The 26341-nt window shown below is 32.4% G+C and overlaps 3 protein-coding genes across 3 annotated transcripts; all 3 read left to right on the top strand.

The window, feature by feature from the left end:
• Nucleotides 1-3590: 3590 nt before the first annotated feature.
• LOC118029516 (receptor like protein 27) lies at nucleotides 3591-6793 on the top strand. Its single transcript, XM_073412299.1, has 2 exons — nucleotides 3591-4214; nucleotides 5174-6793. The coding sequence occupies exons 1-2, from the start codon at nucleotides 3672-3674 to the stop codon at nucleotides 6614-6616; spliced, it is 1986 nt and encodes a 661-aa protein (XP_073268400.1). The 5' UTR covers nucleotides 3591-3671; the 3' UTR covers nucleotides 6617-6793.
• Nucleotides 6794-7596: 803 nt separating this feature from the next.
• LOC118029496 (dihydroceramide fatty acyl 2-hydroxylase FAH1) lies at nucleotides 7597-10879 on the top strand. Its single transcript, XM_035033406.2, has 7 exons — nucleotides 7597-7764; nucleotides 9019-9089; nucleotides 9220-9312; nucleotides 9462-9658; nucleotides 9759-9864; nucleotides 10088-10234; nucleotides 10540-10879. The coding sequence occupies exons 2-7, from the start codon at nucleotides 9039-9041 to the stop codon at nucleotides 10654-10656; spliced, it is 711 nt and encodes a 236-aa protein (XP_034889297.1). The 5' UTR covers nucleotides 7597-7764; nucleotides 9019-9038; the 3' UTR covers nucleotides 10657-10879.
• Nucleotides 10880-17348: 6469 nt separating this feature from the next.
• Nucleotides 17349-26200, top strand: LOC118029497 (uncharacterized). The gene is made up of 8 exons (XM_035033407.2): nucleotides 17349-17634; nucleotides 17741-17855; nucleotides 18267-20161; nucleotides 20963-22578; nucleotides 23539-23669; nucleotides 23810-24648; nucleotides 24788-24900; nucleotides 25555-26200. The coding sequence occupies exons 1-8, from the start codon at nucleotides 17575-17577 to the stop codon at nucleotides 25877-25879; spliced, it is 5094 nt and encodes a 1697-aa protein (XP_034889298.1). The 5' UTR covers nucleotides 17349-17574; the 3' UTR covers nucleotides 25880-26200.
• The last annotated feature ends 141 nt before the right edge of the window (nucleotides 26201-26341 follow it).

Genomic DNA, 26341 nt, shown 5'->3' with positions numbered 1-26341 from the left:
GCACTTCCATAGCCAACATTTCTCTGGAAATGTACGAGTCCAATTGGAAACACAAACACATATCAATTGTTGGAACAAGCTAGAATTTTGATAAATAATCTTGAAAGTCCAGGGTTTTTTTCAGGTTAAATTTTCATGATGATCATAAATTGAAAATGCCTTCAAATAAGACTTGGAATTTACTGTGATTTTCGTTGTTGCATTTGAATTTCTTTTTTCCACTTAGAACATGACTTTTAATTTAATTAATATTTTATTATTTAATAATTTTAATGCTAGATGAATTCTATAGGTAAGTTTTAATTAGAAATTATTTTCTATAAATAATTTCAAGTCTAGAACTAATGTAAATATAGATATCTAATTTATTTTATAAACATTCAGATTTAACATAGTTTTATCTACGTTATTTACAGCGTCAATCAATATTAGAATAAATTGGCCTTTTTGATGGACAAAGACAAACAACAACACTATTGCAAATACTCCTCTTGTCAATGTTTCATCTACTATTGGTGAATAAGAAATGAAAAGAGCTCCTAAATTAGTAGTGATTCTCAAGATCTTAAAGCACTATAAAAAAAGCTAGAACAAGTTGTTGAAATTACTTATGAGACCAAAGTTGGCATCAAAGAGGACTTAAATATGGATGTGTCATCCAAACCAAGCTTATCAATGATGGATTGATATTATAAAATTATCAAATTAGCTAACAATGAAGACATTATTGTTAGATATGGCTAGATACGATTAATTAAAGTTGTCATTATCTCAAAAGATGGTTTCATGTCAGGTTTTTTTGGGTCTTGATAAGTCTTGCTTAGATTCTTAAATTCTACATGATCATATCTTTACTGAAATTAGATTTAAGATATTTGGAGCAACTATCTCTTGAATAAATTGGTGACAATGTTATATTCAAAGTATCTATTCATTCAAAATGGTTGAGTTCAATTCTAATAGTTAACTTGAGGGATGAATTTTAAAAAAACAGAGGGGACTGATATGAAGAGATTTCTTCTATATTCTTGACATCATAATATTTATTGTATTATTTTATTAATGATCAAGATTTTTAGATTACGAAGAGCTTAAAAAAGAAGGAAATCAATTCATTGATTGGAAAAGCATTTCAAGAGGTGCAACTAGTGATTCTTGACATTACAATGTGCATGTGTGTGCACACCATTATAATGTTTTTTATTTGAGGTTATTTTGAAGTATTGAAGCTTAATTACCCTGCCAAGTTATAATTTTTTCTGTTTAGAATGGGGTCTTGTTTCTCTTAATCTTTGTTTATTTTTGCATTTAAACTTATATTTGAATGCATTTTAAAAATGTGTTTGATTTGTCAAAGCTTATCTTCGAACATTGTTAGTTACAACACTCTTATTCATGGCGTGTGCTTGTTTGATAGCCTTAGAGATTATAGTATTGTGGTAGCGGTTACTTTTTAAAATACTTTTTATTTGAAAATGTATCAAAATAATATTTTTTTTTTTAAATTTAATTTTGACATCAACACATCAAAATGATCTAGAAACTTCAAAAAATTAATTTGAAGCAGAGAAAAAAAAATTCAATTTTTTTTTAAAATTCTTTTGAAACACAAAAACAAATAGACTCGATCAAAAATAGTAATGTAAAGTCAAAAACTCAAAAAATAAGAAGAAGATTGAGAAGAATGTGATTATTAAGTGTTTCTCTCTAAAATCTCTTAATTGTTCTCTCTATTTTGTACTGTTTAATAATATTGAATTACAAGCTTTTTATAGCTATACAATTCTAAATAATCAAGAGATTAAACTAATACAAGGAAATTCTAATCTAAACTCAAGAAATTCATTCACTTAAAAGAATAAATAAAGCAAGCTTAAGTGGTCATCATTAACTAGAAGATGATGAAATTGGTCAAAGAAAAAGTAAGAGGGCAAAAATGACAAATATTTTATCTTGATTTTCTAACTTGTAGAAAATGAGCTTCGGAGTTATTACGAGGCAATGCCCTACCATGAAGCTTCCTATTAGAAGGAAGTTATCAATAAAGAGATTGAGTCCATTATGCAAAATCACCCATGGAAACTAGTGGATCTTTTACCCCAAAGTAAAGCATTGGATCATAAATGGATCTTAAAGAAGAAGATGAAAACTAATGAAACTACTAAAAAAAATAAGACAAGACTTATTGTCAAAGAATTGAAACAAAAAAAAAATATGGACTATTTTGACACGTGAATTCCATATGGATATTAATAGCCATCGCAACTATGAATAAGCTTAAAATAAATCAAATAAATATAAAAATAAACTTTCTAAATGATAGTTTTAACGAAGAGGTGTATATGAAACAACTCAATGTGTTAGTCATTAAAAAGTAAAATGAAAGTTTTAGATGTTGTTGATTTCAGAATAAAATTTTTAGAACATTTGATAAATTATTATTGTCTCAATCAGAGTGTAAATTCACTATGCATTTTCTAAAAATGACAATGATATAATCAAAATGCCAATGAGTGTAAGTATATATTAATTGAAATATTCTTGAATAATTAAAAGCTTAATGTATATATCATAAATTACATATGATCAAATATTGCATATTTAGTTAACAAGCCGACAATAATCTATGTATGAAACATTAGAAAGCAATAAATAAAGTTTTTAAATATTTAAAATACAAATATTTTAACACATGTATGTTTTTTTTTATGCAAAATGTATAAATTGTATTAGAAATAAGTTTTTAGCCGATAAGAGTATGGATTAACAGTAGCTGTACAAATGAAAACCTTTTCCCCTCTGCATGCTTTGCTTAGCCAAAGCTCTTTCTACTGTTCAAAGGTTGGATTTTCTCTAACTTGAGAAGCACTTTCATTTTGTATGATCCACGGCGCAGATTACATGCACTCAATTTCAGTTTTTGAATTAATTAATGATTATTTTTTAAATAATTTTTTATATTAAAATATATATTAATTGTATTTTTTTATTTTTTAAAAATTATTTTTAACATCATTACATCTAAATGATATAAAATATATAATTTATATTAAATTTTAATAAAATAAAAAAAATTAAATCTTTAAAAAACGCGGTGTTTCCTAAGGCATTAAAGTCGTCGTTTTTTAATGACTAGCTACGTGTCAATAAATGTTATTGGAGTTTACAACGACAAAGCAGAAAGTTGGTACTTACGGAGTCGTAACAAAACAGTATTTGGCGTGGAAATTCCGACCACAAAACAGAAAATGTTCAATAACGTGACAGTGACACTTTCACTAGACCTTCTGAGACCCGCAAGCTGGAATCTATCCTAGGATGTGGGTGGATGACTTGACTAGAAGTTGCTTGGAAATCTCGCAACTTTAAAAATATAATTAAGAATATGATAATAATTATTTTTTTAAATAATTTTTTATATTAAAATATATATTAATAATTTTTTTTAAAATTATTTTTAATATTAACATATTAAAATAATTCAAAATAAAATAATTCAAAATATATAAATTATATTAAATTTTAATAAATTTTTTTAAAATTTTATTAAAATACAGTTTGCATCATATTCCTAAACGCTCTCAACATATTGTGCCATAAATATGAAATTGAAATTACCTTCTTCGGTGCCCACAACCATCTTCTGAGCACATTCATAATACTGAATAATCATGAGGTTCACAATATCGTTCTTGCTTTTGATGTTCTCTCCTTTTCAAATCATGCTCGCCTATTCATCAGGGCACCCCGCATGCCATGGCGAAGAGCGCTCCGCCCTGTTGCAATTCAAGGAAAGCTTTATTATCAGGCGGTCTGCTTCCAAATTCCCTTTTGCTTATCCAAAGGTTGCGTCCTGGAAGCTCGACGGAAATGGTAGTGACTGTTGCTTATGGGATGGTGTCGAGTGCGATGAGGATACTGGTCATGTGATTGAACTTGACCTCAACGCTAGTTGTCTCTATGGTTCCATTGACCCCAACAGTAGTCTCTTCCGCCTTGTTCAACTTCAAAAGCTCAACCTCGCCAACAATGACTGCGGTGGTTCTCAAATACCGTCTGCATTAGGTAATCTTTCTGAGGTAACAGCTCTCGAACTCTCCCACTCCCTATTTGTTGGAGAAATTCCATCAGAAATTTCAAAGTTGTCCAAATTAACTAACCTTTCCCTGTTTTCCACTATAATGTATACTCTAATAGGTTTTCGAAACTTAAAATACCTGATCTGAGAAGCCTCGTGCAAAACCTAACCAACCTAGCATATCTTGGGCTTGCTTATGTAGATATCTCATTCCCAATACCTATGTATTTGCAAATTTATCTTCATTAAGCTTAAGCTTTTAGGTTGGTATGGTTCTTTGACATAGTATCAGAGCTTTGATGATCAAACAGTCATAAGTTCTAATCTTACCATCCCTATTTATTTTAATAAAAATTAAACATAAGATAATATGGACCTGTGCAAATTTCAAGTCCAAAGAACTTTCACTTGAAGGGGTGTGTTAGAAAATAATATAAATCATATCCTGGAACCTCACCTAAAAACTTAAACTTTAAATTAAGATGGTTTTTTTGACAATTACGAGCTATCACACTCATTAATTGTGGACTGCAAGGAAAATTCCCAGAGGCGGTCTTTCAACTTCCAAACCTTCAGTATCTTGACATGGGTATAATCCAGGGCTCACGGGTCCCTTACCTGCCTCTATAGGAAACCTCCATTCCTTGGAATCTTTGATGATTTGTTCTTGCAACTTCTCGGGAGTGATCCCTTTTTCAGTTGGTAATCTTGGCAAGCTTTCTAAATTGGAACTTGGAAATAACTCTTTTTATGGCCAGATTCCTTTCTCCATTGGAAACCTAACTGAATTATTTTATATTGGCTTTGCACTAAACAAATTTCAAGGATTCATTCCAGACTCAATTTTTGCACTCAAGAATCTTGAATATCTTAACATTCAATCTAACAACTTGAGTGGCACGATTGAAATAGAAAAATTTCTTACACTAAGGAGCTTAAAGATTCTTTTCTTGTCTAGAAACAACTTTGTGTTGCTCAACAAAAGTTGCACCAATGGCACTGATCTACCGAAGCTCACCCGTTTAGGGTTGGCTGCATGCAGCCTAAGTGTGTTCCCTAACTTTTTATACATGCAAAATCGATTGACTTTTCTAGACCTATATATCCTTGAATTATCTTTACGGGAAAATACCTAGTTGGATATGGAAAGTAAGTACAGAAAAACTAGAATTCTTGGACCTTTCTCACAACTTGCTAACAGGCCTCGACCAACCTCCAGCTTTTCTTCCATGGTCTCGTATGTCTATTTTAAAACTAAATTCGAACATGCTCCAAGGCTCTCTTCCAATTCCGCCAAACTCCACAAAGTACTATTTGATCTCCAACAATTCATTGGCTGGAGAAATCCCGCCACCAATTTGCAATATCAGCTCTTTTATAGTACTTGATTTGTCAAAAAACAACCTGACTGGTTTAATTCCTCAATGTCTGGGCAACTTTAGCAGCACTCTGTCTTTATTGAGTTTAGAGGGTAACAACCTTTATGGCACCATTCCACAAACATGGGTACAAGGAAGCAGACTAAGGATGATTAGTTTGGGTCAAAATAAGTTGCAGGGACAAATACCGACATCGATTGTTGGTTGTAAGATGCTTGAGATTCGTGATCTTAACAACAATCAGCTCATCGATACTTTTCCATCATGGATGGGAACTCTCCCGGAGTTGAAGATTCTTATTTTGCGGCATAACGGATTTCATGGCAAAATAGGGAATCCCGAATCAAGCTTTTCTTTCCAAATGTTGCAGATCTTGGATCTTTCTTTGAATAATTTTACCGGTAAGTTGCCAGTGGAATACTTCCATTGCTGGATTGCGATGCAAGTTGACAGTGAAGACCGGTTATCATACATGAACGCAGAAACGAGTGTCCGAATAATGGGTCGATGGAGACATGTTCCTTATACTTACTCCATGACAATCACAAACAAAGGCGTGGAGATGGAATATAAAAAGATCTTAGAGATTTTAACAGTCATTGATCTCTCATGCAACCAATTCGAAGGAGAGATACCCGAATACATTGGGAATCTGAAGGGCCTTCGGTTACTCAACCTTTCCAACAATGTCTTCTCTGGTTTCATCCCGTCATCCATTGGGAATCTAGCGAAGCTCGAAGCATTGGACTTGTCTCAAAACAAGCTTTCTGGGAACATCCCTAGGCAACTTGTGCAGCTAACCTTCCTTCAGTTCTTCAATGCATCTCATAATCATCTTACTGGGCCAATACCACGAGGAAACCAATTCAATACATTTCAGAAAGATTCATTTGATGGCAATTCAGGACTGAGCGGAGAGCCATTGTCAAACAAATGTGGAAGGCTCGAGGCCTTACCTGCTCCGGCTCCGGCTCCAGCTACAGGAGATGAACTTTTGGTACTTGACTGGAAATTTGTTCTGATTGGTTATGGAAGTGGATTTGTCATTGGAGCAGCTATAGGACACTTTGTAACGAAAAGAAAACATGATTGGTTCATGAGGACTTTTCGAATCAGGCAACAAAGAAGGCCAAAGCACGCAAGGAGACATAGAAACTGAGCTTGCAAATGTCGGATGGATTTCATTTTCTGAAATGGAGGAAGCAGCCTCCACGATCCTTTCTATGACTGCTGGTACACTGTACTGCATATTTCAATGTTTGGTTCTCTGTTTATCTAGTCTAGTTCTAGTTCTGTTGTAAAATAGTTCCAGGCTTTTGTGTTGCTTCTTGTTGTAAATTCCCTACTTGAATATGAATAAAAAATGGAAAATTATTTATCAAGTGATCGAGTTTTAAAATATGTAGACAATCCTAAAACCAATACAGATTAAATGGAAAAGAACTTGAATTGAGAGTATATATATCAAGCATCCAATCCTAAAACCAATTCATATTCTGATAGACATTACAACAACCTTTTCTTTTAATCTTTAACAAAAAAAAAAGGGGGAAAGGAAAGGAAAAACAACAGCTCAAGTGCTTATTAATTAGTAGCCATATCATCCTTATAATTGATTAAAAAAAAAAATATATTGTTTTCGTTAGAAATTTAGCTAAGTAAGTTTAAGTTAATCCAAGTGAATGCAATATAGTTTTATTTTAATATTATAAAAAATAATTTTTTAATTAAATTATATTTTTATTAGTTATTCAAATTGTTTTTAAATATATAAAAATAATTATATTAAATCAAGTCAACTTTCATGTAATTTTTTTTACTATAAAATATATTAATAATTTTGAAATTGTATTTTAATTTTGTAAAAGAGTCAATTTATCAACAGTCATATTATATTTATTTATTAATATCTGAATTTGTAGACCATTTAACAACTATTATATCATATAATATACAGTAATTATATTTTTAAAATATATTTTAGAGTGTAGTTCAGTTATTTTTTAAAATATAAAAACAATGAGTCCCTAGAGCAGCTAAAAAGGCCTTTGAAAGTTTGAATATATTTTTTTCCCCGTAAATTTCCAGGCTGGAAGAATCCAACGTGAGTCCCATAATAAATTCAACGGTCCAGATTTCTCCAATCTCTACTTCTTTCTCACTGCCACCACCACCATTTTCTCTCGTTTTCTTCCTCGAAACACAAACACAGACAGACAAAAACCTAAAACACCACAGCTCTGGTCTGGTTGTGGTGGTTTTTTGTTGTTGCAAGAGAAAAAAGGAAGAAACCCATTAAAGATTAAGGTTTGTTGATTCTAGATCCGACCTGCATTGCTTCTTTTCTCTTTAAAGTTTGTGTCTTTTTGTTTTTTTTAATAATTCATTTTTGGATCTTAGTTTTCTTTTTTGTGTTTGAAAATTTGGATTTTTTATGCGGAAAACTTGTGGGTTTTTTTCCATGGAATGTGTGGTTGAAATTGGATTCGGGTAATAGGTGCATTTTGGGTTTTTTTCCTGTTTGGTCACTGAGAAAATCTGGTTGCTCTTTTGAATTTTGAATGAGAATTGAAGAAAGATTGGGTTTTTATGAACTGTGTGGTTCATTTTTTGATCTGGAATATGTGCTGAGTGATGCATTGTTGGTTTGTTGATTAATGGTGAAAATTTTCTGTTTGTTTCTTGAGAAAATGTGGTAAAAGGGTAGAAATTACTGTCTTTTATTTTTTTATATATATTTTAACCAAAGTTGATAATTTACTTTAATCGAGATGTGAAAGTGTTCATGGTCCCATCCACAATTCCACATGTATATATGCCTGTGTATAAAAAAGTTTTCAAGAGATTTATTAAAGAAAGTTCCAATCTTGAATTATAAGGCTCATTTGTAGGCGGAATGGGAGTTTGAATGTCTGTTATCAGGGTGGAACAATTTTGGTTTTTAGGCTTGAATTGACTGGGATGGGGGACCTTTGAATTGAATAATGTTTTGCCCTTCTAGTAGGAGTAATTGATGCAAGTCATAACATCATACATGGTTGACGATGGGGATTGGAATTTTGGAGATTTAATCTTGAAATTTTGCTATATCATGCTCAACATGTTTTTTATATTTGATAAAGTTTAATTTCTTTGAAGGATTGTAAGCAAGTGATTACATTGCGAATTGGAAGTTGAAATTTGATAGGTATAGAGTAGCAGGCCCCTGGGGTAATATACAATTCAATGGCTTAATGTGTTGAATATACAATATTTGAAGTCCTATCTTTTTTTCTTTAGCATCTCTTTTCACAGTTTTCTTATAGATTTTGTTGTGTTTTTCTTTTCTTTTGACACATTTGTAGCTTATATATCTTTTCCAATGAGCTTTTTCAACTATTATGTGGAATGGGATATAGAAATACAATAATGTTAGATTGGAATTTTCTGTGCCAAAGACTTTTTGCTTAAAATATTTTGCAGAAATTATATTCTAGAATGTATTGTTCTATGTTATGTTTCCTGTGCTTGTATAATTTGCCTATTGAACTTGTTCCTCATATTTTGCCTATATGTCTTCAGCTACACAACTAAGTGTCAAGATGGTCGCACAGGAATTCACTGTCGATCTAGATAAGCCCCTTGTCTTCCAGGTACATCATTGATTTTTTAATTCGGCCATAGGGTAGCTTCTTTTTCAAATCACTTTTCAGCTTGCTTCATTATTCATATTGTCATTGTTAATTCTGTTAGCGATTAGAAATTCTTGAGAATTCATTGCAGGTTGGCCATCTAGGAGAAGCTTATGAAGAATGGGTCCACCAGCCTATTGTTGGCAGGGAAGGCCCTCGGTTTTTTGAGAGTGATTTTATGGAGGTATTGCTGCTTTGTCTCATACATAGAATCTACAATCTGCCACATGATCACAGATCATCTGTGCATATATATGCTAGTCAGAATTTTCATATTTGAATGCATTTTTTGAGAATAAATGACTGCATCTTTGACACTTATACTTGGAACAGTCCTTGACACGCACAGTTTGGTGGGCAATTCCATCTATTTGGCTGCCTGTTATATGCTATTTTGTCTTAAAATCTGTAAGGATGGGCCATACACTTCCTGAGGTAGCCTTAATTGTGGTTGGTGGTGTTTTCATTTGGACATTGCTCGAATACACTTTGCATCGCTTCCTTTTCCACATAAAAACAAAAAGCTATTGGTCAGTCCTCTCTCTATTCGCACTCATGCACTGAAGTTATTACTTTCTTTAAAGTTATGTTATGGTAGAATAGTCTTCTGATAACTTGAACTTGCTTTAGGGGGAACACAATGCATTATCTTCTTCATGGTTGTCATCATAAGCACCCTATGGATGGTCTCCGCCTTGTTTTTCCTCCAGCAGCAACAGCTATTCTCTTGGTGCCGGTATGTGTATTTTGGCTTTATCATGTCATATAGTTGATAAAAAATGTGTTTGATTGTTGAACACTTTAATATTTCAAATGTTTACATTCAGGATTTTTTTCCAAAATGTTATCAATTGGATTCTGTTATTGTTGAACACATTAAGTTTGTCCTGTTTTTATGCATAAAAGCTGCTCTACATACATAATCGAATTGGTTTTTACGGTAAATTTGTCGTGGCCAGTTCTGGAACATGGTCAAGTTGTTTTCTACTCCTTCAACTACTCCTGCTCTTTTTGGAGGTGGTTTACTGGGCTATGTGATTTACGACTGCACTCATTACTACCTGCACCATGGTCAGCCTGCAAATGATGTACCAAAAAATCTCAAGGTAAGAGCAGCACAGCATCCATTTGGCTTTTCCTTCTTTAATTACCAATCATATAATCTTTCAGAATCACTACAATAATCTTATTATTGATTCTAAATGGTTACAGTCAGCCCCATAAATAAATGCCTCTAGTTCCTAGGAGATTTGTAACCGGATGTAGTTTCGCGTGATCATTGATCGCAAAATTTGTCAGTGTGATTAAAGCTGGCATACATCAATGATTTACCTTAAAGTTTTTGCTATGAGTGTTTACTAATGTTGTTATTTTCGTCAATTTTAATAAAGGGCGTGTCTGTGTTTTGCAGAAATATCACATGAATCATCACTTCCGGGTGCAAGATAAGGGCTTTGGAATCACTTCATCATTGTGGGACAGAGTGTTTGGAACATTTCCTCCATCAAAAGCGGCAAAGAAAATATAGATAATTTAATTGGAAGCCTAGTAGTCAATCTAGCAAGGGTCAGGTTGGAAGATCCAAAATTCATTTTTCTTTGTTCCTTAAATTCTTTCTTCAGCTATCCATTGATTTAAACTATGTTAATCGAAGTGTTTTCTGCCAGGTTTTTATAATTGATATGAGCATTATAAATTTTTTTGGTCCCCTTTTCCCTATGGGAAGTTCTGTATAAATTAAGCTTGGTTTATTTATTATTTGTTTGTGAGGGAAAATTTCTCCGTGTCAATATTGCTTTAGTTATCCTCGAACACTTGAAAGAAGAAAGAGAGTATCGATTTGTTTCCCTGTATTTGCACAACTTTCATTTTTCCGAGTTCAATTTTTTTTTTTTTTTTTGTTTCTTTTAACGGATCTTGATTTTAAAATTAGCATAGTAAATTAAAAATACTGGTGTAATATCACAATTAAAAAAATAATAATGAAATAGCACAGTTTTTTTTTTTTTTTTATTGTGAGAAATACAACATTTATAACTTGTGATATCCGGAAAAATAAATTATTAAATGGGCTGGAGAGAAAAAGAAAGAAAGAAAATTTTTGAAGACATAACATTGCTGGCATATTATTGAAAATATTTGGACGAAATGAATTTAATCACACTTGGAAAGATTACAAACCTAACCTATTGTATTATGTTGTCTTTCGCTATCGTACTGTATTAATTTAGTTGGATAAATCTTCCTGCATATATATATATATATATAATATAGGCTATAATTAATCTTTTTTATCATATGAATTAGAGCATTAACAAAATCTAAGTCTTGTGAGAAAAACGTTGTAGTTGTGAAAATGGTTTATTCTCTTACAGATTATTATAAATTGTAATAGTCAAAAAATTTAAATTTAGTTCTTGAAAATTTTTTAAGTACAATTTAGCTCTTTTAAGCTCAATTATTACCTAATTATATATTTTTTTGAAAGGAAGGATTAGATTTAAAATCAGAGTACCAAAGTAAAAATAACGGGTAAATATAAAAAAAATATTTTCATCCCATACCTTTTTAGGTTTATAAGTGATTGGTCTTTTTAGTTATCTAAAATTTAATTTTAATACAAAAGTGTATTTTCATTATTTTTCAATTCTTTTTTTTGTTAGAGGAGATAGAGAGAGGACGCTGAATTCTGGTTTAGAAAGAGAAAATGGTTGTTGATGATGATTTTAGCTACCAAAAGGTTGAAATCAATATCGATGGGTTCCATTTTATAAGAGTAGTTTTACCCAAGTATTTTTTTTTTCCCTTTCCTTGCCCGATGAGGCAGATCTGACTATGAAAATGCTTTTGGGTTTGGGTTGATTTCAGTTTTTTAAGCTATTTTTTGGTTTTTTTGAGGTCATTGATAGGTTTATCATGGTGTTTTTGGTCAAAATGAATTTTAAGCTAAACAAGCTGAAGCCTTGTTTTTCCAGCAATCTCTAGTCGTTGGATTCTACAAAAACAGATGACATGTTGTTTGTTTGTTTTTTTTTTAAAAAAAAAAAACGATGTCCACCCCTTTAAAAACTAAAAAAATAAATACGGGCCCAAACACGCGGGTTGGGCTGGAAAGCCTGAGCGATTAAGTTGTTTTTTTTCAAAATTCTCAAGCCCATGCGTATGGGCTCCTTTTAGGGTTTTGTTTTCGCTTTTTATGTTTGGGTTTAAAAAATTGTTGAACCCAATTGAGTTCATAAATTGGGTTGTATATTTAATAGGTTAATTCATAATATTCGGACTATTGTTTGTTTGTTTGTTTTTTAGTTTATTGTTTTTACTACCCCTCACCCTCAATTTAAACAAAAAATACAATTTCATTCTTTGTTATCAATAAAATATTTTTACTATCATGGCACCATATTTCTATCACGGTTTTCGTTACTTCTAAAATAAATATTTGATACAAAAAGTTTATCATGTGATAAAAAATTATCATGCAATTTATTATCATATAATCAAATGAAAAATAATATCTGCTATAAAAATTTTTTTTATTGAATTTGATGATGTGCATGACTTGCATCTTGAGTTTGCTCTGTTGTTTCAAGTTCATTTAGATTTTTTAAAAGTAAATGCTATTTTTTTACTAATATTGTTCTTCAATACTGAGTTAATTCAGGATTGAGCTTTTCAATTTGTTTTTTTCAAGATCAACTCATGTTAAACTAGGTAAATCAAATGTTTTTCCATCTCAATATTAGATAAAAAATTTGTTTAATTCATAGTTAAAATCTATTTTTTTAAAAGACACATTATCAATGTCTAGATAGTTTTTTTGTGCTTTAAACTTTTTTTGCTCTGACCTACGGTGTAGCACGGCCTAAGGACTAGTTTTAGACTAAATGAAGTAAGTTCATCAATTGCTAGCTGGTTAAATATTGATATGTGTTATGTTTCTACAAAAAATAGATTTAAACTAGATTGATGGCTTGTGCAGTGCTGCAGGCCGGACTAAATTTTTTTAACCCGAAAAAAAATTCAAGAAATGATCATGTTTCTAAAGAAGTGAGAGAAATTTGATAATTGAGTTAAACTTTGATTAGTTTGATAATACGATAAAAAACGAGGCAACAACAATAAAAAAATAAATGAAAAAAAATATTGCTCTGGTAAAGCTTGGTTAACACGCGAAATTCATTATTGGACATAAAATGTGTCAAGATTACATATTTATCGTGCGTCCTAAATCATAAGGTTGAGATAATTTAATAGAAAAAGAAATTGATGATAAATGAAAATGAAATTGTGAAAATTAAAAGAAAAATATAAATCAAGATATTTAATAGTACCACATGGGTCATTTTCCTGGTTATGTTTGATAAAACCAATTTGTAATAGAAATTCATGGGCATATAAAATTTGTTGAATAAAATAAAAGGAAAGAGATATTAAATAAGGTTGTACGTATTTAAAATATAATAAAAAATAAAAAATTTAATATATATATATATATATATATATATGTTACAAATAAATCATATGAACCTCATGAAAAATTAAAGACACCCAATACAATTAAAAAAAATAATTTATATTTTAAAAAAGCTAAATAAGCCAAAAAAAATTACATACGAGGATTATTACTTAAAAAATATTAAAAAAAAACAAAAAAGTTATTGATCGGTAAAAAATACCAAAAAAGAAAAAAAAAAACACAGAAGTGTAGGCCTCGAAACCTAGATTCACATGCCTAGTCCTACTTTAAAAAAAAAAAAAAAGAGCAGACTATTGATCATTGGCCCTATATTGTTTGAAACAAGAAAATGAATAGGTAGACGACATGTCACCCTTTATTGTTGCCAACTCAGTTTCTAACCACCACTGTGGTGGCTAGAAAGTTAGGCCTACATATTTTTTTATCCAAAAAATCGGTTTTCAACCCCTTTTAACCACAAAAAAGCCATACAAACACCCTTAAAACACCAAGAAAACCAACCTATGAAACCAAAAAACAATCCAAACCACCAAATAAAAAAAAAAAAATACAGCATCCTTGCTTTAGATCTGACTTTTTAGGCTACATTTAGGCTAAGAACAACCACCATAAGATTCTCCTCATCTCGCGAAACCTGTTGACACTAATTTTAACATGTTTGATGGTTAGAATCATCACCAACAAAGATCTTTCTCTATCTTCTTTGGAATCTAGTGGCTCCTCTTTCTCCCATCATAAAAATGGACTAAAAAAAAAGAAAAAAAGAAGTTTGGTACCAAAATATATTTTAAAAAAATTAAAGGGACCGGTTACTTTATAGCAAAAACAAAAAAAAAAGATGAGCAATTAAAATGTACTTTACAAACAAATTTGAAATCCCCTTCTATGTTATTCACGTTTTTCACTTTAGTTCCCATTCTTCCAATTCAACTCTCCTCCTTCAAAAAAAAAAAAAACATGGAATTTGGTGATAATTTAGGTTCAATTATGCAAAGACAAAGTTCAAGAATTAAATTGAAAATTTTAAAAAATATCACTACTCTAATCCACACTAATTTGTGAGATAGTGAATAATGATTTTATTTACAATATAAATGCCACATGTTTTATTTTTTTGTTAATTATGTTCAAATTGAATGTGTAAATAACTCATCATATTTTCCATCCGGCTTTTTACATCTACACAAATTTGAGAAAAAATTCATTTTACAATATAAGAGAATGTTATTTTGTAAGTTTATCACTTCTAATAAAAATTAGTAGCTATTTGACCAACACTCCGCCAAGGGTTATAAATTTTTTTTTTTAAAAAAAACAACCCGAGTATACAAGCAATTTCAATAAGTTTCTTTACATAAAAAGATTCAAAGTGCAAATTGAAAAGATTATTTAGACATCTAATCAAATAAATTGATAACTATCTATATAAATAGACAAAAAAATTATTAACAATAACTAAAAAAACTGGATAAATTGAAAGATAGTTATAGATCAAGATATTTGATCTTGCAAAATAAAATATTTATTCATTTTTGTCTACTGAATTTGTTTATTAAAGTTAATGAAAGATAATAAAAATAAAAACACATATAAAACTGAGTGAATAAAATAAAAGGGAAATTTTTTTTATGTAGGGCTGAACATGTTATAAATATTATTTCAAAATAACTATTTTTTAATAAAATAAATCTTATTTGTATAAAATAATTATTTTTTAAAAAATTTAATATAAAAAAAATAATTTTTTTTTTTTAAAAAAAACCCTATAACCAAGAAAGTTCTGCAAAACCCGTTGCTAAAGTAATGATACCAAGATAAAACGATATAAAGGTTTTTTGAAGATAACCACAAAAGCATTTTTTTATATAAAATCATAAAAGAAGATGAGGAAAAAATAATCCCTAACCATATTAACTCGTAAAATCTAGGGCTCATGTTATTAGATTGGAATCACGACAAATAAAAAAATTGCAAAGTTCAATCTCGGATAAAATCAAACATCGAATGATGAAACCGAGGAAAAAACCAATCATATAAAAACCTGTAATTATAAGAATGAGGGTGAAGATCAAAATAAAAAATGAATTAGAGGGCATAAAAAAAATATAATTTGGAAGGTTAAATTGAAAAAAAAAACTTTAATAAAAGGAAAAACAAAGCAAAAGAATAAGAGCTAAATTAAAAAAAAAATAATATAATATAAACTTTGATTGAAGGTTGAAATTGAAAACCAATAAAACAGTAACAAAAGAGCCATCAAAAAAAAAAGTGATAAATTATAATTTAAGAACTAAATTAAAACACTTAAAAATCTTTTCTTAAAAGGTTAAGGATGAAAATAGGCAATTAAAAATGTAAGAACTAAAAAAAAAAAAAAACAAAAAAAAAGATGAGAAATATGCATTTTCTCTGGAAGAGAGAGAAAAGAAGGAAAAAAAAAAAAAATAACCATCATTAACAAACCACCCATCATTTGTTGTCTCACGTCACATCCAAGGAAAAAGAGTGAGGCAAAGTCTCTAAAGAAACGACATATCAAAACTTTTGGCCACTAGAAGGTGACGCATGCAGAGGTTAAAAAGGCTCGAATACACTGTTGTGTGGAGGTCTATACTCCTACAATCTTTTGATTTAAATATTAATTACTAAACACAAAAAGTTCAAAATACCCTTTATAATTCTAGAATTAACAAGAAAAACCCATTTAAAAAGATGAAAATGCCCCTGAATACCTACCTTAATTTTTTTTTATTCTTGTAGCAAAAAAAATCATTTTATTGTTTTGTGAAAAAAAAACAAACAAACATACCCTTGACCAACAATTCAACGAATTTTTAATCATGGGATGAATAAGTAATTTAACTGTTAAAAAGTTAGAAAGATGAAAATAACTTTTAATAATTTTTTAATGACTAATTGAATATTTGAAAAAACCAAACCACTAACAAAACCAAAACACCCTAATTTTTTTTTCAAAGAATAAAATTATATTTTAATTGTCACAATGAACAGTTTTTTTTTTTTTTTTTGGTTTGATTTATATACACACTGTTTTCTACAATGGTTAGCCTATGGGTTTAATTGTTTCTGTTAACTAGGATTTTCTTTCTATTATTATATAGCATTTACGCCTCTCTTTAAAATCAAATCATATAATATTATTAATAATCGCTTTTGGAGTCGCATAAAATCTCTCAGCCTATCACACACATGTGAAGTAAAGATATCTTGATTGATGCATAGAAGCTTGATTGTACTTGGGATTTAGTTCATTCAAGATTTGAATTATTCAAATTTTAAAATAATAATAATAAACAAATTTAATTGACTCAAACAAATCCGTTCTATTTTCAAAACATAAACCTTAAATTTTTAATTTTTAATTTTATTTTTTTTGAATATCAACTTGAGTCTTGCCCCGTTTTGCCCCATCTACCTTTAAAGATATGTTTACAAATATAGTTGTAGTTGGTTTTTAAAATATTTTTTTATTAAAAAATATATTAAAATAATATTTTTTTATTTTTTAAAAATAATTTTTGATATTAATGCATCAAAATAATAAAAAAAACTAAAAAAATATTAATTTTAATTAAAAATATAAAATGTTTAAAAATCGCGTTCCGAAAGTATGTAAAACGACTTTTACAATTAAGTGTACAGGATCGAATATCATATCAGAAACCAAAATAAAGAAGCAAAAAGAAAAGCCCAAATGTCGGTTCCAATTTCCATTTGAGAGCAAGAGACGGCCCATTTCGTCCCGTATCCGTATCCAATAGGTTTCTTATTTTTTCCCTCTTGTTTTCCTTGAACTACTAGGGTTTTTTCTTTTCTCGTCCATTTTTAGGGTTTTTCTCTCCTCTCTGATTTATCACTCTAAATCAAAATCAAATCAAGTCCCTTTATTTATTAATAATCCAACTAGCAATGCCTCATGAATTAGCGTTTGATTTTTCTTGAAGAACCATGGCTGCTGATGTTTCAGTAAAGAAGGAAGCCACAGTGAATAATCCATGCTGCAAAGTGGTAAGTTATTGTTTTGTAGGATTTGATATTATAAAGTGGTTTTTTTTCTTCTGGTTTTTCGGGTTTCTGATGATTAATGTTTTGTGGGTTTTTTTAATGAATTTAGTGGAAAGAGAAGTGTGGGAAGTTGGAAGAAGGAAGGAAGTGTTTGAGGCAAGCAGTTAAGCTTTTGACTGAACAAGCTGATAAGTTTCAAGCTGAGAATGTTAGTCTCAATAAAGGTAAAAGTTTCATTTTTTTGAAGAAGCTGATTTGATGTAGTTGTTAGATATGTTGTTTTTTGAAAAAGAATTAATGGAGTTTTTTATTTTGTTGGATTTTCTTAAAAAAAAAAAAAACAGATTAGATGATCTTGTTGTAATGTTGATTTGTTGGGTTGGCTTTTGGTTTGAAGTTGAAATTTTGATAGCCCATTTTTCTTTTTGGTTGAATATATCTATCTCACTTGTTATTTAGTTCTGATGATAATGCCAAGTTTGTTAATTTGTGTAGAAGATGCGTGATGTTCGAATGAATGATTAGGAAAAGCCATGTTGGAAGCTACTTTTATTTGATATTGTATTGTACTGCCTACTACTCAGGTATACTTTTTGGCATGTGGTATAGAAATTTAAATTAGTTTGTTTTTGCAGCTTGTGAGGAAGAGAGAGCTAAGGTGGAAGCTGCAAAAGAGGGGATAGAAAAAGAAGCGGCTTTGAGAGTTAAATTGGAGAAGGAGATTTCTGCCCTCCAGTCTGAAGTATCCACCTTACATCAGAAGGGAAGTGCATTTCCAGAAGTTGAAAATACAAAGGTCAAGCTGCTTCAAGATCAGGTTTTTAAAGGAGAGAAGGAAATCAGTAGGCTTAAGGAGCTTCTTGAGAGAGAGAAACTAAGAGCAGATTCTGAAAAGAAGAATGGTGAAGTGGAGAAGAAGAGCGCTGCTGATGCATGGAAGCATGTAAAAGTTGAGAAAGAGGGGAAAGAGAAAGAAGCGGCTTTGAGAGTCTCTTTGGAAAATGAGATTTCTGCCCTTAAGTCTGAAATATCATCCTTACAGCAGAAGGGAAGTATGGTTGACGAAGACAAAAATGGGGAGGTTAAGCTTCTTCAAGATCAAGTTTCTAAAGGGGGGAAGGAAATCAGTAGGCTCAAGGAGCTTCATGAGAGAGAGAAGACAAGGGCGGAATCTGAAAAGAAGAAGGCTGAGGTGGAGAGGAAGAGAGCTGCTGAAGCATGGCAACAAGTGAAAGCTGAAAAGGCTAAGGCCGATGAAGAGAGGAAGCATGCTAGTAGTGAGTGGAAGAAGGCTGAGGAATATCGACTTCAGTTGGAGACATTGACGAAAGAAGCTGAGCTAGCAAAATCAAAGTTGGCTTCTGAAACTTTGAAGTTTGAAGAGGCAAACAAGAAGTTTGAAGCAGAAAAACTCAAGGTGACCAAAGAGAAAAAGCATGCTGATTCAGAGATGGTGAAAGCAGAGGCGCATAGAAAGCTTGCAGAAGCAAACTGGAAGAAGCTCATGGAAGAGAAATCTCACACTGAAAATATTTGCAAGCAGTTGGAAGATGCGAGAAAAAGAATTGAGAAACCACAGAAGGTTGAGGAATATCAGCGTCAGTTAGAGTCTTTAAAAAAAGAAGCTGCTGAGTCAAAATCAAAATTGGTTGCTGAGACTCTGAAGCTTGAAGATGCAAACAAAATGTTAGAAGCAGAAAAAGCTAAGGTGATGAAAGAGAGAAAACGTGCTGATTCAGAGGTGGCTAAAGCAAAGGAGCAAAGGAAACTTGCTGAAACAAATGGAAGGAAGATCATAGAGGAAAAGTCTCGTGCTGATAATCTTTCTCGGCAGTTGGAAGATGCTAGAATAAAGATTGAGGAACTGGAGAAGGGGATAAATGGATTCATACAGTCCAAAAATATGGGTGGGACTTTTGATGATCAACATGATGAAATCACGAATGGTGAAGATGCCACAATTAGGGATTCATTGGAAAATTTGAAGAACAATTCAGATCAATCAAAGCTGGTTTTGGAGTTCTTAAATAACAAGGAAGCAACCAAAAGGTTAGATATTGAGAAGCGAAAAGCTATTACTGAGAAAAAACGTGCAGATTCAGAGATGGTGAAAGCAGAAAAGCTAAGAAACATTTCAAAAATGAATAGGAAGATAGCAGCAGAAGAAAAATCCCGTGCTGATCGGCTGTCTCGTCAGCTTGATGAAGATAAAATCAAGATTGAAGAATTGCAGAAGCAGATACAGGAACTCCAATCCTCCAAAAAAGTTGTTGTGGCTTCTTCAGTTTTACCTGACAAAGTTATGAATGTGGAAAAGACAAAACTGAAGTTCTTGGAAAAGCAAGTGAAGCTTGAAAAGATGCGATTAAAGAATGCCAAAGTAGTGGCTAAGATGGAAAAAAACCGTAATAGTTTTCTTCAGCATGAACTAGCTCGCTTGAAGCTTGATTTTGGTCAAATGTTGTTTCGCCTTGATGTACTGGATAGATATTTCTCATCCAGCGATGGAGGTACAGAGAAAATGGAAAAGGTCAATCTCGCTTTTGAATCACCTACAACTTATTCTTTTGAACTTTTAATATGGAATACAAGACGCATGTTTTTATGATGGTGGCAATGCAATTTATTTTTGAAATTTAGCAAACAGGATTTGGCATTCGTTACTATACTTAGCTTCTTTTTGATTTTTCATAGATGTGCTTGGTTACCTGATGCCTCTTTAAAGACATTTTCTCTCAATACTATCTTTTTATTGAAGTTTATGATTGCTGTGGTCGAATGTTTTACAATCGAACAATATGTATTGGAATTGTCATGTATGTTAGAATCTTCTTTCCTCACTCTTTGAATAGGAAACTTGAGTTCTTCCTCTGCTTTCCTTCCCCTTCTTATTTATTTAGTTCACACAAAACACATTCATTCTCGATCATGATCATTTTGTAACATTCACTTTGTTTCTCATGTGGGAGTGTTAGTGCTAGCTATAAAACCGTGGTGGGCACTATGTATTAGATTTGAATTTTTATCAGCCGAAAAAAAGCATGGTGTCTCCCATGTTTATTTGATGTTTTGAGTGAATAATTATGCATCTTTTCATGACTGTTGTAGCACATTGATTAGCATTTCAAATGTTTAGTTTAGTAATTATTCCGATGTTTATTTTAATAATTATATTTATATCATTGGACTTGAGAACTTAAATCAGTGTTATTTTGTCTTTGCTTGTGCATTCATTGTTGTTTCTAATACATTTGTTCCATTCTATGTAATTAAAATCTGCACAAGCCTCGGCTAGTAGTTTGCTAACTGGATTGTTTGATGATCTTGGCAGTTTGGAAACCACGGAACCATGCAAAGGTCAAAGTTGAACAGAAAACTGTGTGCAGAAGAACAATGTCAGATGTATTCTAATAATGAAAGTGAACTTCTGAAGCCTAGTTGCATGGCTTTGGCTGTCTCTGAACCTCCCACGCAAACACTTCACTGTACAGTTCCGTTGGTTTCTCCATCCAGTGGGAACTATGCTGCTTCCATTTCAGGTATTGATTCTAAATTGGAGTCTCTGCTTGGAGGCTCTAACCAAAAACTGTTACAGACTTCTGCAATAAATTCCAGTTCGGCATCTTTTTCTGATGGTCAGTTGGTCGGCTCACAGGAAAGGGGTCCATTTTTTCCCACATCAAAGAACTTGGTAGAAGATAACTTTAGGGCGCAGACAACAATTTCTGGAATGTCTGATGAAGTCACTAAAGTACAGCACAATGAAAATCTTGCTGTGGTAGCTGACAATAGTGTTAGAAGTCCTAGCTTTGACGTGATTGGAAGAGTTAATAGACATGGTAGGAAGAGGAGGATCCTTGATGCAGTTGAATCTGTTGAACTTTTGTATTCGGAGGGTAAGAAGCTGCACCTGCAGATGGAAGAGAAACTCTCTGCCTTGCATGGTATGTTAAACAGGCAAATTGAAAAACCAAAGGAAGAAGCCAAATATGTAGAACCTAATTTGCAAGGTGGTTCATATGGTAAGCATGGGAGGATTCATAAGAAAAGAAAGATATCTCATGAAGAGAATGTAATTGTCCACCGTTTATCTGGCATAGATCAGCTGGAGAAGACTGAAATAGCTGGGAAAGAGGTCCATGAAGATGCAAATGCCTGTGGATATATCTCCTCTACTGCCAATAATTTATTGGAAGCCTCAAAAGCATGCAGGGAAGGTTTGAGTTATTCTTTTGAAAGTAGCCCTGAAGGTATGTTAAGTTTTGAGGAAGTAGCCAATGGGGATTATATGAAATTGTTGGACTTGGATAACACTGCAGATGAGGAATGTTACAGGAGAGCAATGGAAATGCCTATGTCCCCAAATCTTCCTGAGATAGGGTCTTCAGTTGCTGAAATATCTGATAACATGGATAATTTTAAACCCATGCTTGATGAAAGCTTCCCTGGAAGTTTACCTAATGGAAAGGAATCTCTAGTGCCTTCTTTCAGATTAGATGTCATTGATGCTGAAATTAGTTCCAAACAATTAAAAGACTGCTCCTTTGGAATTTCCTGTGCTGATGGACTGCATGAAAATGGAGGCCATGCAGATTCCCTTGATACATTAGGCAATAGAAGTGGCACTGGTAATGATGTTGATGCTGGAAAAGCTTCTGATGGTCGGACCAGAGGTCCTGGATCGGGATTGGAGGTTGAGATGCTGAATATACGTAGTTCTAGTTATGAGGGCCTGAAGTTTCCAATTGAAGGCGAACCTGGTTCTAGACAGGACAATATTCCTAAATACTGTGTGATGCATTCAGATATAAAGGACAGTATAAGCATGTCTAGAGTATTATCTGCGACTCGAACTTGTATGACTCGCTGTTCTTTGGACACTCAAGCAGATTGTTTGGTTCAAAAGATCCTTTGTGCTCTAAAAATGGAAGAGAACAGTTCACCCAAGTAAGTAATGCATCTCTATTCAAGCATATCATATCTGCACCGCTGTAGAGTTTAACATGAGTTTAATTCCCAAGTTAGTTAATAGAGATTGTGTGCTTGGTTCAGTGTTGTCAAAGAGAAAAGGCACTAAAAGGTGCCAAGTCTGTAAAATGCCCGTGGTGCCCTGAGTGAAACTAAGGCAATATGCTATATATATATTTTTTTTAAAATATTATATTATATAAATCTAAAATATATATCTTTCCAATTAAGATTAGATCATTAGAAAATTAAAGGAAAATATAAAATACTATAACATGGTCATATATAGTTATATTTTTCACCCTTAAAACAAAATAAGATAATTTTAGTAATAAATAACCTGTTAGATTAAAAAGCAAAATTAAATATCATCATCACTATTCATTAATCTTCAAAAACATCTCCATCCATGCTTTCCTCTCCTTCACTTGAATCCTCCACATCCTCCATTTCATGATTATAATCGAAATCCTCATCTCTCAAACTATAATGCACTTGTTTAGAAAAAATTAAAGTATTAACTATACAAAGGTGTTGTTCTTCGCCTCCTACTGTTGAAAAAAAAAGTGTGGTTGGTGTTTCTCTTCTAAGTGTCCTTCATTGTCGGTTCATCTTCCATTTTAATGATTTTTTTTTAAATTTTTTCACCCTAATCTTTTTTTTTTTAAAAATACCCCTAAGTTGTTTCTTGTGGTAAATTAAAAATATAAAGAAAAATCCAACAGAAAGGGAAGAACTTCAAGCAGGCACTAGCCTTAGCGCCTTGCACCCACTCACAAGGTGCTCGCCTCATTGAAATCCAACATCTTAGGCTAATAAAGGTGCTGGGGCCTCGCCTCGCCTCACTTGGAGTGCCTAGGCGAGCGCCTCTTGACAACACTGGCTTGGTTAGATTATGACATTGAATTTTTCTCCTTGTTTTCTGTCTGCATCTTTCAGGGAAAACGCTTGCACATTTTTCACGTTGTTGCTGCTGAATTTCTCTGCTTGCAATTGGGGGAAATTTGGAAGCTTTTCGGATCAGGACTTTCTCTTCTGCTTAGATTCTTTTGCCAAAGACATATTTGCAGGTATGTCTATTTGTTGTAATTTTTTTTTCTTCTGATATTGACATGCTATAAATATTCTATTGTCCTTACAATATATGATCTAGTATTTATTCTCCTAGGTTGTTTTTTGTTGAGCCTAACTCATGTTTTCTTGATTGCAGTTGTCTCTGATGTTGAGGCAAGAAACTTGTTTGTGGAGGTATGTTGTTTGGATGAACTGCTTGGCCTCATTGAAGAATTCCTCCTAGATGGGAAACTGATGATATTTGCAGATCTATCTTCTGAATCATTGAGTGGATGCGATTCAATGATAGACATCCTTCTGGATGGTGTAAATATAAAATTTGCCTCCAAATCAGCTTCAGCTGACCTTTTAGTGGCTGGAAGTATCATACTAGCTTCAATATGTGCAGCAATTGACTGCATTGGATTTCTTTGTCAGGCTTCATACAGTCTTCTGCTGATGCACAAATGTGATACTGTTTTTGTACTTACTATTCTACACATTTTTGCTTACCTGGCTGGAGAGAAGTTTTTCTCCCTGAGGGAGCACAATTTGACAATGACTGTGTTGAAATCAATAATAATGTTTCTTGAAGGGGGGGATTTGCCAGTTGCTTCAGCAGCTTCCAGTCTTACCAGGTACAAGGGTGGGATGTTCCATCCATGTGCTAAATGCCCATTCTCAACAGATGCTGTCTCCATAGATACTGTTACATCAGTGCTCTTGGAAAAGCTTCAGAATTGTGCTGTTTCTGGAATCATGCATCATCCAATGAAATCACCCAGCTTGTCAAATTCCAATGTACTATGCTGTAAGGATACAGCTAAACTGATTTTAAATCAAGAAGAGGTTCATTCTGCCCTTGATATGAATTGTAATACATCCTGTAGTTTAAAAAAGTGTGTGATGCCTGCGAGATCAAATTCTATCATGAAGGAGACTTTGTGTGGCCTCAGTGATCTTCTATCTTTGGTTGAGTTGCTTGCTTGCAATATGGTATGTGGTTTCCCCTTTTGGTTTTGTATCATTGTTTCCATTCGTGTACATCTTTTGTGTAAACTACGCAATTATTCATAGTCCTGAAAAGAAATGTGGCTAAGCCTTATGTTCACCTGTCTTTTTTGTCTATATGCAGAGCTGGGAGTGGACCTGTAGCAAAATTATACCTGAGCTGTTGGAAATGCTAGAAAGAACTAAGTTAGACAACTTTGCTGCTGCTGTAGTTATTCTCCTTGGTCAACTTGGAAGGTATGTTTAGCATGATCTGTTATTTGTTTATGTTTATATATTATCTAGGCTAATTGGTTAAAAACTATCATCAACTTTCGTTTCACAGGACATTAGTCAACATTTTTTATTCTGATTTAGGTCCTGAACCAGCAATGTAGTCCTTCCATCAACTTTGAGATACGTGTTATACTTCTGCATGGTCACATAACCACACTTGCTGTCAAAGTTGATGGAAGGACTAATTGCTGATAAAAAAAATAGGCTTAGGACCTAAATCAGAATAAAAAAAGGTTAGGGACTAATCTCCCGTTGATCAAAAGTTCAGGGTAGCTTTTAACCAATTAGCCTATTATTAGTTACTGTCGTCTCTTGAAAAGCTGTTTACCTTTGAATATTAATGGGTGATCCATTACCATGATATGAATATGGATTGAGGAAGTTAGAAATGTGAAGCTCATTGATATATATATATAGCTGTGTTAGATAACGTTATTTAGCACTCTGAAAATTTAGATTTGGCTTTTGGGACAGAAAAATTTTTGTTTCTCATGTTATGGATTTATAGCAAACCTACTTGGTGACATTTTCTTCATTTATCTTGGACAGTACAAAATTCGATTTTTGTGTTGCATTACTAATTACTGGATGATTTAATCTACCATGTTGATTCAGGCTCGGAGTTTCTGCTTTTGGCTATGAAGATATTGGAGTAGAGAACTTGAGGTGTAAATTGTCTGGTTTTCTTTCACGGGATGCTACCATCAGAATGGCTCTTCCTGTTCAAATTGCTTTGGCCACTGCTTTGCTCGGTCTACTTTCTCTTGATTTTGAGAAGATTATCCAGAGCAATTCTTGCCTCCCAGCAATGTCACGTCAATCTGTTTCCATTGATCATATAAGAAGCTGGTTTTCTTCACTGACCAAGGAGCAGCAAGCATTGTCACTCAGCCTCTTACCATCTTCTGATGTCGCTGAGACAATTACATTGTTGCAATAAGAACATTTTACCATCTGCAACAATACTCTTCAAGTTTGATGCGGGAGTTTCTCAAAAGCGAGTGGTTATCAATTTGTAATATGGCTAAAACTAAAAAAATGTAGAAATTTTTTTGGGATTCAATTTTTTAGTAGGCTTTCCACTCTGAGATGGAATTCTCCATACAAGTTTTGTCCTTTTTTGAGTTCTGAGTGGGCAGAATCTAGCGAGACAAATTTTGAGATGTAGCTCGTGGTTAAAGCCTTTCTGTACGAGTCCCGTCTCTTACCCTCCAATAACTTTGTAAAGTTTTTGAAGCACCTTCTGTAGCATTTTGCCTCAGCTTGCATGATTTGATTAACGAACCATTTCAATTTACAATTTACATTTTTAGGTGAAAGAATATAAGATGAGCATAGGCACTCTATATGAAACACAGGTCTTCATGAAGAATTCTTTTGTGCGTCAATTTTTTTTCTCAGT

The sequence above is a fragment of the Populus alba genome, chromosome 11, assembly GCF_005239225.2.
Source record: "Populus alba chromosome 11, ASM523922v2, whole genome shotgun sequence".
Taxonomy (NCBI): Eukaryota; Viridiplantae; Streptophyta; class Magnoliopsida; order Malpighiales; family Salicaceae; genus Populus; species Populus alba.
This window is presented reverse-complemented; position numbering and strand designations above follow the sequence as displayed.